Below are 14747 nucleotides of genomic sequence, written 5' to 3' on the forward strand. Positions count from 1 at the left end.
AACACTATCCCTAGCTGCTGGAAGGACAGGGGAGAAATGGCTGATACCATAGCTGACACAAGAAGGCTCTTCTCAAAGCCTCAGAACTTAAATGACGCCTATGGACCTCCAAGTAACTTTCTAGAGATTGATGTGAGCAACCCTGAGACCATCGGGGTTGGCAGGACCAGATATACCACGTATGAAGTCAGACTGAAGGTGAGCCTGCAGTTACACTGCTAATGACGTTAGCTTTTAAGCTAGCTACCTAACGTCTTTCCTGTAGTCAAAGGAAGTTATGACTTATTGACATCAGGATCGCCATCGCCACTGTCAAAGAGACGCACATACAGCCACTTAGTTGATATTTAAATGTGGGAATGACTTTCTACGAATAGGTTATTTGCGAAAAGAGTTAGCTAACACTAGCTAGCAGACTAGTGACACTCGTTTAACTTGCTAACAACGAGTTGACGTTAGTTACTGATGTTAGTTTTGAATCGAAGTTATTTGGCAATACGTTTGTTAATACGTCATCGAGAGATTTTCACAACAATGTTCATAATTACAGTAAACCTGCTAATGTCTGCTTCAACGTTACTGGTAACAGACATGTTGCTATCTCTCTGCTAAATAAGGGAGTTTGTTTACATTTGCCTCAAGTGTTTTTCCACAGTGGCGTGACAGTGCAGCTGTTTCACCAATTCACACAAGGCATATGTCTTCAAATAAGAGTTACATAAACCCTGCAGCAAGTTAAAAAGAAAAGAAAACTTAAAAAGCCTTCCTGGAAAGTTCAGAGTTGAACTACAGCCACACCCCAATTTCTGACTGCAAAGAAGAGATAACAGAATTGGTTACACTTTCCCAACTTAAAAGGCCTGTATGACCAAATGCTCAGCTCTCTTCTTCCATATACACATCATACTAATATTACAGTAGATAAAGATTCAAGATTTTTTTTTATTGTCATTACAAAAAACACTTCAGGAAGTGCAGTGTAGAATGAAATTATGTTGCATAGGACCACCATAAAAACAGACATAAAAAAACCAACAGCAGCTGGAAGAATGCAGTTATAAATAAATAAATAAATAAATAAATGGTGTAGTAAAAATATGATATATAAATAAGATAGCTAGCAATTAAAAATATGAGAGATTTAGAAATACACATGTATACACATATCACACACATACCCATACATATACATATATCATATGCACACACACGCATGCATACACCCATACATATGTTCCACATTGTCTACAATACAGCGTGTTGCTGTTCAACAGTCTGATTGCAGTCGGAAAAAAACTGTCGCGGAACCGCACAGACCTACTCCTTAGGCTGCGATACCACCTGCCTGGGGGCAGGAGAGAGAACAAACTGGCAGGGGTGTGTAGAGTGAGGATTGGTGATGGTTGTTTTAAGAATGCTTTAGTTTGACCTGACTTCACTGATTAGTCATCAAAAGTCATCCAAAGTAGTATACTTCAGTACTGAGCCAAAGGGGAACATAACTCAGCAAGTCAGCTTCTCTGGAACTGTAGACAGGATGTAGCATGCTGCCTGATCCTTTCCAGTCTCTCCCACCCCCTCTCAACACATTTCCTTCCTCCTACTCTACTGAATAACTTGTAGAGGAGAACAAATGCCTTTCTTCTTAGAGAAGTCTTGCCATATCTTAGTAAAGTAGTTGGTAGTTGGTCTAAATGCTTGTGTAAAGAAGTATGTACACAATTTTATTTAAATGCTTGTAGAATGTGAAATGTTATATTGGCTTACACTGTCCAGAAATCTGGCATTATTGAGCAATCAGTGACGAGGGTAACGGTTAGACAATCCTAGCTATTGCAAAACACAGATCCTGTCCTGTATCCTGTGTATTTTTCTTCAGTCAAGGCAGAGTCAGCTTTTACACAACGCTAGGACTGCACTTCAATGAATAAACATATATGAGACAATGATCATACTAAATTATTGACAAAAATGATCTCAAGGTCAACTTACCCACATGTCTTGGAGCTATAGACCATATCACAGTCTTTATCAGCAGATGGTGGTTTGCACAGTTGTCATCAAACTGTAGGTGTTCAAACGTAGCCAACAGAAACAACAAATCCTAGAGGTGCTCAGGAAAATGAAAAGTTTGTACACCAACAGTTCAATGACAACACAGCAAACTCCATGTGCTTATGAAGACATTGTGATATGGTTGAAAGCTCCAGAACAAGCGGCGACTGAGAGGACCTTGGACTGCAAGTTTTTCTTCTTTTTTCATCACCTGCTGTTTCTAAGGTCAAGAATGAATTGTCAAGCTTAAATTAGGCATTGTTTCAGTGCTCAATTACAAAATGACCAGCTATAAGAGTCTTTATCCTATATGTAGCCAACACAATCACAAGGGAAAGTCGTATGGTTTTCTTTAAAATGGCACCATTTTCAAGTTGTAACAAAAGCTTTTTTTTCAAAGACATTTGCATGGTTTCATTTTTCATTTGCCTAAATTCAGCCATTCCAGGTCTCCACCGTATGCACTTTTAATGTGCAGGCTGTATTGAGTCTGAAATTGTCAGGCAGTCACTAGATTGCTTCATCTCTTATCTTTATTAAATTGTAATTTCAGTTGACTGACACCCCTGTAGTTAGTGGCCTGGCGTATTTAGATTGGTGAGCGTCCTTAAAGTATTTATAGTTTCTCTTTACCTTAAAGAAATGGAATGAGGGAAGAGAAGCCGTCTCCAGGCATTAGTGTTGAATATAAGGCTACTGTACTTGATTAGCGTGTAATAATTAGCATATGCGTGTAATCAGCATTATTGTGCACCTCATAGCCCTGTGTGACCCTGCTTTGCATAAGACCACAGAAGATGCGGCGCATCCCTCACTTCTTAACAAACGTGGTGTCAACTTTGCTTTGCTTCTCTTCTTCTCCTTTCTTCAGCTTTCTTTAGAAGCATTTTACTCCATCTCCAGCATGTTAAGAGTGTTAGCCACAATGCCTTGGTCTGGAATGCATAGCCTGTGCTGTGCTTTTTTTGTTTCTTTCTTACTTATAATATTTCAAACTACTTTCATTCTATCATCTAATTATGCCAGACAGTTTCTGTTTATAACTCATTCCCTTGTCTCCAGTTCTCACCGCTGTCCTGCTATCCAACCCGAAATCGAGAGAGCCCTTGTGGCCGCACTGAGAGAGTCTGCCTAATCCCCTCATTGAGAGAAGAGAAGAATGAAATAGGCCAGGGTGTGGGGGAGCTGGAGTGTTTATTCCCCATCCTTACCCCCCACCCCCACCCAAGGGAGGGCAGAAAGCCACCCCCTCACCAGCCTTCATCCCATTGCCTACTTATCCCATTTCACTCCCAGCTGTGTGCAGTCAGTTGCCTGGTTCATAATGTGTTGCTGAAGCCCCTCTGATACCTATATGGTTTAATGTATAGTGTCCAGCACCAGTGCAAGGACTTATTCCTTCAATGAAATTGTAAAGCTTGCCTTGACTCTATTTAAATGAATGTCATCTTATGCATTTGGCCTGCAACTCATTGGCAGTGTCTGAATGTTCATCAAGTTAGTGGTAAAACAAACTGTACAAAGATTGGGTTATTATGTGAGAAGCCAACTGGCTGCAGTAGGTGTGACGCAGGTTACACAGTCACTTGTTGACAACCAGGCCTGTATTTGGTGTTTATAATCAATGGGATCAATCTACTTCTTTCAGTCAGGTTTTTAAAGAGGTGGAAGCGAAGTTCATAGTGAAAGGAGGCGGATATCTCATTTTGCCTGAGCAGACTTGTAATGTCCAGGGTCGTGTTGAAACAATGGATTTTTGTTCTCACCTAAATCCCTTCGTTTTAAGCGTATTCTTAAATGGCTTATAGACCACAGGAAGCTGGTAGGTTTGGTGTTCTTTCTTTTCTGCCTCTGCACATGTTTTTCATGTCCCTTATGGACATAGCTATTCTACAGAATCCTATCATATCACCTTAATGTTTTTTTTGTGGTTGCTGCTTTGAGAGGACCCCCTTAAGCAGCATAGTGTATTTATTTGGACACTCAGTAAAGAGTGTGTGTGTGTGTGCATGTGAGAGGGTGTTGGGTATTATCAAAATGTCTTGTCTTTAGTTGGTTCCCATCTCATCCAGGGAGCACATTCAGGGGAACGAACTTTGGGATCTCACTTTGTTTATGGATAGGAGTACATAAAAGGCCTCTTAAAGCTCTGTCGCTCACTCTCACTCAGTCTTCTACCCCTCCTCTTCTTTACTCCCATGGCTTCTCCCTCTCTCTTTCTTTCTCTTTTCCATTTGGGCTATGGGGTGGGGGCCTTTGGTCATTAATAAAATGGGGAGTGGGTGTGTGTGTGGGGGGGCGCTTGTCAGGCACAGTCAAGTGTAATCCAAAGTCTACAGCATCCTCTTCGACAACTATTTTAATGGAAATAGGGAACATATTGTATCAAGGCTACCATATCCTACTTGAAATGACAGTATCAAAAGTGGGAGTTGATACTATGGCAACAAAGCAGCTTTTTGCCAGCTAGGCGAGTCGGAGAGAGGGTAGGCTGTCAGGCCGCAGGGGCCGGCGAGCGAGTGAACGAGTGAGAGAGTACATGGAGAGACGAGAGCGAAAGACCCATAGCCCCAACGCTTTGTTCCCTGTCTTTTTTTTTCCCATTTTGGAATATGATGCAATGAGATGGTATTATGTTGCCATTTTTTATGCTATTATTCTGAAAGGAGAGTATATGGGAGGGGTAAGAAGGGGACATGGGGGAGGTTTAGGATGCGCACTCTCAAACTTGACTTAATCCATCTTGCTAAAAGCTAATGCACGGTGGCCTTGAACTGTTCTCTCAGCAGATGAGTGATCTTTGTCCCCTCTCTCTCTCTGCCTCGCTGTTTCTAAGGGTTCTTCCTCTTTTCAACCCATTTTCAATGAGCCTAAGGTATTGTGTCCCACACATTATGAATCCCATGCTCTTCCTATGGAGCATAGATTGCACCTTGTACACTCATAATGGAAAGTGAAGCTAGGAGGTTTACTTTGAAGGAGGTACATCTAGCTTTATGGTCCCTTTTTTATTTTTATTTTTTTAAAGATACGGCATTTTCTCTTTTAAAATTTTTGAGGTTTTTGGTCCCTTCTGCTAACTAATTTCTTTCACTGTCTTTCATCTCTTATGTTTTATTCTGTCCCTTAGAAAGTGAGAGAGGCAAAGTGTGCCTTTTATAGACAATTAATGAAATGCTAAGACCCGGCTGGGTGTGGGCTGGTCCCACCGCCAAATCACTGCAGGGGCCAGTAAGTTGAGACACCCAGGCCCTAACCTCTATCCAGCCGTGAAGAGAACAGAGGCCAGGGAAACCTTATCTTTGACTTGTAGAGCTCTCACGGTGTGTGTGTGTGTGTGTGTGTGTGTGTGTGTGTGTGTGTGTGTGTGTGTGTGTGTGTGTGTGTGTGTGTGTGTGTGTGTGTGTGTGTGTGTGTGTGTGTGTGTGTGTGTGTGTGTGTGTGTGTGTGTGTGTGTGTGTGTGTGTGTGTGTGTGTGTGTGTGTGTGTGTGTGTGTGTGAGACCTCTCGTATTTCAGTTCTGTCGTTTTCGTTCCTCCCCTTGTCCTGCAAGGCCAATCTCTTAATCACAGGGTTTGAGAGGGCGAGAGGATTGAAAGGCCAGGTGACTTTCTTTCCTTACGTTCTAACTGCTAGCTTCATTGTGTGGAGATGAGTAGTCCGGGTTCGACTGTGTGTGCATTAACAGGTTTGAATGCCCTGGGCTATTATATTTTACAGTGTTAACTGTGTGACTGGTCAAATCTTTATACTTAACACCTGTGCACGCATACCTCCTGTACGTCAGTGTGTGCTTGCGCGTGGTTAAGTGTTTTCTGTGTGCACATGATTGGATTAGAGTCACGGCGGTGGCAGATTACCTGTAACTGTGATCTGTTGTGGTGGGGATTAACTTTGCGGCGCTCCATGCTGTGAGGTAACATGACTCAGCGGGGACAGAGAGGAGAGTGGAGTTAATGCTAGAGCACTGGGGTGATAAAGCAAAGATAATCCACTTCTCCTGTGACCTGAGAAAGAGGAGGAGTGAGGGGCTCATTTGACAACTTCACCTGGAGAGAACTTGAAATAAGTGGGAAAGTGAAGTTTTCAGGGGTGGTTAGTCACATGAAAACCTAGTGGGAAAGAGGGAGTGTGCATGCACCACAAAGGCCACAGAAAGATACCGAATACAGAATGGTTGGTTTGTTTAGAAAAATAGCTGCAAGGCTAGTTGTGATGGTTAAAAAACAAAACTCGTGGGCGCCTGGGTAGCTCACCTGGTAGAGCAGGCGCCCATATATAGGCTTAGAGGTTTACTCCTCGGCACCGCGGGTTCGACTCCGACCTGCGGCCCTTTGCTGCATGTCTTCAGCTGTGCTTAAAAATGCCCCAAAAAATAACTTGTGTCATGGGTGAGAGTGAAACAGCTTTTGTGTTACAGTAAACACTGAAAGGGGGCCTAATTAACTAAGAGTTTGAAAACCTTAAAAAGTTTTGAAATCAGGTAGTATCGCACACACGGATAATGCAATTATCAGCTGTCAAATCACAAGCATACAAAGCACAAGAAAAGCAAAAAAACTGTAAAACAGGAGTTCTTGAAGGTACAGGATAACAACTATCTTCAGTGCAAACTCCATTCATTTACAGTATTGCTGATTTTTCTCTGACACACTCATACACCTCTCTCTCTCCTCTATCACAGACTCTTGTCAGACACCATGTTCAATATTATACATCAATATTGCCATTTGATGTACTGTCCCAGAGTTATCTTTAAAACATAAAACCAATGATGTAACAAAGATTTAACCCTTGTGTTTTTCAATTTTTGTTTTATATCAGAAAATATGGGATGTAGAAATAAGCGCTAAAAATGTGTAGAATAAAAATGTAACAATTTTAAAACGTTGGAAAAAGCAAAAACAAACTGTAAAAAAAAGGCGTCGGAATTTTTTTTTCAAGGTTGACGGGAAGACAACACAAGGGTTAAATTAATCACAATGTTAAAATTACCCAAAAAGTCGGGTTGTTTGGCTCGAGGTCATGGTGCAAAGGACCCTAGGGTGAAATTACTCCAAACCATCACTTTAAGTTAAATTATTGTTGCCAGTTTATTGGCTAGGTATTATACACCTAGCGAACAATAATGCGGTCTAATACAACAGTCCTGCAATAAATCCAACCTTCATGAAGGTTGTAATAATAGTATTAGGATGTAGTTTGTGCTGCTGTTGAACTGCATTGCAACACAGGGGGTGTTTCTGTTATCTAGCCTACCCTCATTAATATACAGTAATGGGGTTAAACAAAATAATAGCACACCTGTTACAACAATACAATTTAACAATTTTTTTATTTATTTTTTTGCAGGACTTGTATTACAATACCTTTTTAGTTTTATCTAGGTGTATCTCGTTAACTGGCAACTGTGTGTATACTGTGCCATAAACCAGGAATCTCTTTCAATAATTTCCCTAGGTAACATTTGTTTTACAGTCAAACCTGAAATCAGTTGACAGGCAGCTCTTATTGTCATAATTAAAATTGTATCAAACGAGTTTGCTCTTTCTAACCAAATCTGGGTAGGATCTATATTTTTTTACTACAAAGAGGACAGAGCAAAGAGGGCAGAAAACGAATGCCTGCGTTTTCCCCATTGAAACGCCACAAGAGGAGTCTCAAGGGCAGAAAAATCTGATTTATTATCGCAGAGCAAGGGAAATTAAGAGGAAAAAGACTGAACGCGAGAGACCATGAGAGGGAAAAGACCACTCCTGCTCTCCCTCCTCCTCAATTAGTCCTGCACAGACCAGATGAAGCTCCCAACCCCTCCAGTTTTTTCTCCTCTTCCTTTGTGACCAAGTACACCCCCTCCTTTCTCTTTTGTTCAGCCATTTACTCAGCCTTCTAGTTAACTCTCCATCCCCTATACAGCACACAGTCACAGTCGTCCGCTCATCGATAAGTCTGCAACTTGCGCTGTATTCATGCTGCACCTACTTGCTCAATTGCTTTGCGCTTGTGATTACTTCTTCCATGAATTCTGACCTCCTGTGAATGTGGCCTGCCAATGAAATGCTCATTCACTCTCTCCTTGTTTGTACATTGTCATGGGATGGCCATGTGCTGTCAGGACAAGTGAAGAGGTTTGGCATTGTGCTGTAATGTGCTGCTCAGTGTTCTCTGTCAATGTCGAAACATCTCCCCTTTTTAATATGAAACTCACTCATGGGCTTGTCAACAGCAACTTAGAATAAAGCACACATCTGCATTTTGTTGTACAAGAACACACAAAAATAGCAAAACATTCTGAGTGCGATAGACCTTGGTGAGCAAAACGTAAGTGAACTTTCAATTTTTTTTATTCTGTTTGGTGTAATTTAAAGGAGTCTTTGTTTTTGTTTTTTTTTTTTTTTTTTTTTTTTTTTTTTTTTGAGATAACGCAAGGTTACGCCCCAAACCCAATGCAATAAAACCTTTTCACTTTTGTCTTTTTTCCTGAAGTTGGCACAATCTCTCCCTACCGATTTTTATTTTATTTATTTATTTATTTATTTTTTAATGATCATTTTCTGCTATTTATACTCATTCCCCCAATAATTACAACCCTGGTTGTAAAGGCTAAATTAGGGCATCTTTAGAGTTAGGGCATCTTAAGGCGTTAAGGTTTCTTTTAACTTTTTAAGTAAGTATAAAGTTTAAGTATTTGAAATATTTGTTTGGTATTAATGTGATAATGCGTGCCGATGTGTTCCCTGAAATAATGGAGTCAATCCCATGATGCAAAGGGAAGTAGGGCTGCAATATTTTCTCAATAAATCGATTGATTTTTTTTTTTTTTGTATATAATGTCAGAAGATAGTGCCAATCACAATTTTGGGCCAAGGTTATATTAACCAGTTAAAGTCCAACAGTCTAAAACCAAAACATATTCAGTTTACTAAACATCACAATTGAGAAGCTGGGAACAATTGATGTTTGGCATTTTTGCTGGAACACATGACTTAAATGACTATCAAAATAGTTAATGATTTTTTTTTGTCGATCGTAGAATCCATTAATTGTTTCAGCTCTGAAGGGTTAGAATCAATTATATTATTATATCGACACACCATGTTGTGCATTATCGTAAGGCGTGGGTATACTCAAGAATAACACCGTGCGCGGTCCGCTAGCCATCATGCCTCAAGAAAACATTAGAATAAAGTGTGTCAAGAAAAACCTACACTATATTCATATAGTTAAACAGTTAGTTGATTAGTCAATAAACAAAATAATAATCAGCAGCAATTTTTATAATTGATTAAGTGTTTAGGTATTTTATCAAGCACAAAGTTTCTGGTTTCAGCTTTGTCAATTGTAAGGATTATCTGCTTTTCTCTTGGTTATACCATTGTGAATTAAATAAATTTGTGTTTTAGATTTTTTGTAAGACAAAATAAGCGAGTTTAAAGACATCAACTTGGGCTCTTGGAAATTGCGACATGCAGGTTTCACTATTTTATGATGTTTCACAATGAAAGAGTTAATAGTTAAGTCCTAATAGTTTCAGCCATACATACGCAGTGTTTCCTTTAGGATTTTTTTTTAGCAGTGGTGGCAGGTCTGTCCGAACAACAACCCCAACCCTCCCCCGTTTTTGGTGGAGCTGTTCGTTTAAAAGTCGACTCTGAAGAAAGCAAACGTTTTGACAATAAACTACATCAGCGCAACAGTATGTGGAGTTAAACTGGACGAGCCCAATAACCTCTGAATAGTTCTACTTGTTGTTAAATAGCAATGTGAGCGTCAGCCAACGGGGGATGCATTATGTCGGCAGGATCATTTAAAAGGCAACTGCGACTACATTTTTTTTGGACAGCCCTATTTCTGATACCGTGGTGGCAGAAATTTTGCATTGGTGGGCCGCCACTACAAAATCAACATAGAGGAAACACTGCATACACTACAGTAAAAACAAAAAAGCATGTGCACACACTTTATGGAACTGACTGGAATTTAATGCACTGGCTTAATGTGGGTACACAGAAATGAAGACAATCTCATTTCTTAAAAAACATATTCTTCCATCTGCAGGTTTAAGGAAAATTCCTCAGTAAATTAAGATAGCAGTGTGACAGAGTGACACATTTAAGTGTGTGTGTGTGTGTGTGTGTGTGTGTGTGTGTGTGTGTGTGTGTGTGTGTGTGTCTGTGTGTGTGTGTCCGTGTGTCCGTGTGTGTGTGTCCACAGACCAACCTACCCATCTTCAAGCTGAAGGAGTCTAGTGTACGGAGGCGGTACAGCGACTTTGAGTGGCTCAGAGCGGAGCTGGAGAGGGAGAGCAAGGTGAACTCAACACAAAGGCTTTTAAAAAAATTGGCTTATCCAATCAGCCTACAACATTGATCACATGTGCAATGTTTTTGTATGGGAGAGAAAGGTGTTAGATCTTTTGAACCTTTGCAGTTTGTTAAAGCAAATGTCACCTAAATGTGGTCTGTGTTCTTTGTCCTGCTATTAATGAAGACCATAAACTTTCAAGTCTTTAGCCCCAGAAATGCCATATAAAAATGTTCTCTCCAGATCATGCCGTACACGATCACTTCAGGATCATAGTTTAGTAAGCTGTCTTTTTTCAAAACGTTTTACTCTGTTAATTGTCAGCACTAAAATCCTCAATAATAAGTTATATCTGCCTGTTTTACTGCTGCTGTATGATTTTCTGCGGGTGCTCTTTTATCACAGGTGGTCGTCCCGCCTCTCCCAGGAAAAGCTCTTTTCCGGCAACTTCCGTTCCGAGGGGATGATGGGATATTTGATGACTCTTTCATCGAGGAGCGGAGACAGGCTCTGGAGCAGTTTCTCAACAAGTAAGCCTTTCTGCATCTTCTCCGTCTTCCTCCGTTCTTCCACTGCTTTGACATGAGGTTAAAACAATTTATTCTTTACAATTTTATCTTTGTAGTCACAGTGGTTTGCAGCTCCTGCCTTAGCGAGGTATTATTTTAACCCTCAGGAACAATAAAACACTTTGTGCAATAAGTAGATTCAACTTTTTCACTTCTCTTCTTATTGTTAACAAACTGAACCCGCAGAGACAGACAGGTCTTTTTCCTCACTATCCTCCTTAATTTCTTTTATAATTACCTCGCAAAGGACAAGAACAACCAAAAAGGACTCAAGTGTGCACCCCCACAACATAATCTTTCCCACATTTGTTTTATTGTTGATGTGTAATTTATGATAATTGCAGCTCAAATTACTGTGCGTGGTTCCATGGGATTGTGTGTGCACCTCTGCTTATTTTTGATCCAGCATGTCCTCTTTTTCAGCTGCGGAACAATAAAAGTTACAGTGTGATTGTAATGATTTGCTTTGATTGCAGACTTGGCCATTATCTTTGTTTCATGTGCAAATGCGTCAATGTTTCCTTTTGGAATATTAAGTGTTTAAAGACAGTTGAGAAACTTAAAAAAACCATAAATATGTTTTTTTTTTTCCAAAGAAGATGAGAATGTTAGTAATTAAGATTTTTCCCCCCTTGCTTCCTATGAATGAAACCCCGCTGTTGATCATATCATTGTTCAGCCGATGTGCAGCATTGTTTAATCTGTGATTAAGAGCATTGTGAAGAAGAAATCTTTTGGAATGGTAAACATGATTGACGCCGTGAAACAAGTGAGAGGGAGAAGAGGAGATAACATCAGTTTTTGATTAGGCTAGTCAAACATAATCCATGCTTCAGGTAAAGAAGAAGGGCTTACATCCCCACTTTAAAAAGCAAACAAGGCCTTGACATTTAACATGCTTCAGCTAAACCTTGTCCTCAATGTCAACGACCCAATTTAAAAAAACAAACAAAAAAAACTATTTAACAGCATGGTCTCTCCAGTGATTAAGTGCTTAATTTGTCTAAAACATTTTCCTTTGGAGGTTAAGATGCATGCGTATGTACAATGTCATCATGTTGATGTTTTTGGGGGAAATTTACCATTTGAAAAATGGGATGCTTTTAGGGTCTCAGGTGCACTGGCTCATTCTCATTAGGCTCCTTTTGCGTCATCCGAAGGGACATTCAGAGTCTGATGCCAAAGTGGCTTTAACAGAGGAAAACACAGTCCCAAACATACAGTATTTTAAAGATGTATTGATAACATACAGCTATAATAAAGGTGATACAAAGTACAGATTAATTTAATTAAATCATCGGATAAAAAAAGATAGATGTGAGGAAAAACACATTCACCAAAGCCCCAAGAAAAACCTGAATTACCTTAAGTTGTGTCCTTTTTAACAAAACTTCCACACTTGCTCCCCCACACTGTGATTTCACATGGTGGAGTTTCATTTTGCATCTTTTCCTGGTTGTTGAAGCTCTCATAGAATCATAGAAGGCTTTTGTGTATCTTTTACCCCAGGGTTGATGGGTCTTTCTCATCCACAACTTTTTCTTTCTTGCTATTTTATGGCTTTGAGATGAGGAAAAAAAATCATTACTACTACAACTACAAAGTAATAAGAGTGTGTGACCACAACCACACATCCACACATCCACATCCATGAACCAATGTGCGTAAAAGTTATATACTTGCATGGTAGTTATGTGGCTGATGTAAATGGGTGATAGTCATCGTCCTAGGCGGACTGGCAATCTGGCAGTTCTGACATATGCCAGATGGGCCGATGCACTCTGGAGCCGATTTTGGCAGCTGGAAAAAAGAAAAAAATGCGGAAACACCGGTCTTTCACACTAGTTTGACAAAAATATGTAAGGCTGCAGCCTGGAGCCTCCTGTCTGGTGCCATCAGGCTTCTACTTTTCAAAATAAACCCTTGCATCTGGTCCGCTATGTCTTTTTAGTTTGGTGTTTTGGATGTTTAAGTATGTACTAAATATGCAAGCCTTTCCATTCTATTTTAAGATGGTGCCATGGTCGTTTAATTGAAGGTTTTATGAGTTGCTCCAGTTTGTGTATTATTTAATTATGAAAGCCTGTAAGTGCGCCTCATGCAGCTGGTGCCATAATCTCACGTGAGACAAAATAAATAATGTCCCCGTCTGAAATTGGGCCGGTAAGGGACGGAATTGCCAGGGCCAAATTTTTGTCCAAGCTCACCCCTGGTCGTCGCTGTATGTCTTTGACCATTAGTGAAATTTACAGTTTGTCTCTGTACTCTGTCAGTATGTACAGTATGGTCAAAGTTTTCAAAATGTCAGCAACGCTCTTCATCAGGGAAACAATAACTCAGACCATCATGCAGTTTTATCTTTATCACCATTAACTAGATGTATTAATGGCACATTGATTACTGATTATTGCAGAGATTGTTCCAGGGTTTCATTGCAGCCTATTGGTCAAGATGAATACCATGTAATCGCAACATCCCCTGTCCAACCAGAGACCCTGTGTCCCATATCCATACTACACACTAACTCTCAGCAGGTTTTGAATTTGTTGTGTCCAACAGTTTGTGTCTTTTATTATGGAGGAGACAAAGATGGGGAATGACATGCGACAAAGGTCCCCAGCTGGACTTTCAACAGGGGACGTTGCCCCTCATGGTTCACTCTAAACCCCTAGGCTAACGGGATGCTGCAAACCCTTTTATTTTGGAGTGTGACACTATTCTCCCACAATGCTTTGCAGGAAATGGAGAAAATTAAAAGTAATTATGGATTTTGGTAAAACAGCTCCAGGAACACCTCAGAAAATAAAAAATAACTATTACATTTTTGGAGAAACATTAATTGGCAGTATAATTTCCTTATATAAAGAAAGTTTATGTATTGTAAAATAATAACTACAAAAACAGCATGTAAAAGATTGTTGTTTAATTGTGCAGCTTTTGATTAGCAAGTCAGTGATATCAAGTGTCAGACATTAAGGAAATAAATACCTAACCTTAAACCTTAAAATGCCATTTCTTTTTTAACCTCCAGTATTTAAACAGAGAGGTGATGACTCTTACATGCTCACACTTAAACACTGACAATGTTATTTGGTGTCTTGCCTCACAGCACATAACAAAAATGATTCCTAAACATTTAATGAATTTGGTCATTCATGCTAAATCTTTTCCAGACTTTTTACCTTAAAGTTAGTCCAATGCTCCCGTCAGTCTCTGCCCGTTCCGTCCGTCCATGTGTGTCCTTGTGTCCAAAGGTACATTCATGTCTCCGTGTCCCCAAGGCTCGTCTTTAAACAGTCGCTCAGGTTTCAAACCTGCCTTTTGCTCTTGTGTGTTTCAGAGTGGCAGGTCACCCTCTAGCGCAGAATGAACGATGCCTGCACATGTTTCTACAGGACGAGTCTTTGGACAAGAACTACACCCCGTCCAAAATCAGACAAGCCTAAAAGAAAAGATGGTTCTGCTTGGTCTGGTCTGGCTTGGCTCTGGTCCGACAACCCAAAGCTCTCTTCAATGCTTCAGGTTTCTCTCAGACAATAAACATTTAAATGACAACTTCCCCTCCCCGCTCCACCCCAAAATAATATTGTTCACTTCCTCTTTTAGTTTACTTAGTGACCCTGATCTGTGTTTTTTTTTCACTTTCTAATTGGAGTCAAGAATGTTCGACACATAACTGTGGTTGAAAGTAATTTATATTATTTTTCTTTACGTCTGGAAATGTCACTAACATGGATATATTATGTATTTATCATTTAGCTGCCATGAATATATTCATTTATATCGTAACATTGAATGAGCGTTCTATGTATGTAAAGC

General features: G+C 40.0%; 1 protein-coding gene across 1 annotated transcript; it reads left to right on the forward strand.

Moving 5' to 3' along the window:
- Nucleotides 1-14747, forward strand: snx3 (sorting nexin 3). The gene is made up of 4 exons (XM_028605617.1): nt 1-198; nt 10270-10365; nt 10765-10889; nt 14269-14747. The coding sequence occupies exons 1-4, from the start codon at nt 37-39 to the stop codon at nt 14372-14374; spliced, it is 489 nt and encodes a 162-aa protein (XP_028461418.1). The 5' UTR covers nt 1-36; the 3' UTR covers nt 14375-14747.

Source organism: Perca flavescens, chromosome 18, assembly GCF_004354835.1.
Source record: "Perca flavescens isolate YP-PL-M2 chromosome 18, PFLA_1.0, whole genome shotgun sequence".
Taxonomy (NCBI): domain Eukaryota; kingdom Metazoa; phylum Chordata; class Actinopteri; order Perciformes; family Percidae; genus Perca; species Perca flavescens.

Excerpts from the sequence above, each read along its gene's own strand:
- snx3 (XM_028605617.1), top strand. The coding sequence starts at position 37 with ATGGCTGATACCATAGCTGACACAAGAAGGCTCTTCTCAAAGCCTCAG. Across the intron at positions 199-10,269 it reads CGTATGAAGTCAGACTGAAG|ACCAACCTACCCATCTTCAA; the intron begins GTGAGCCTGCAG and ends GTGTGTCCACAG. Across the intron at positions 10,366-10,764 it reads AGCTGGAGAGGGAGAGCAAG|GTGGTCGTCCCGCCTCTCCC; the intron begins GTGAACTCAACA and ends CTTTTATCACAG.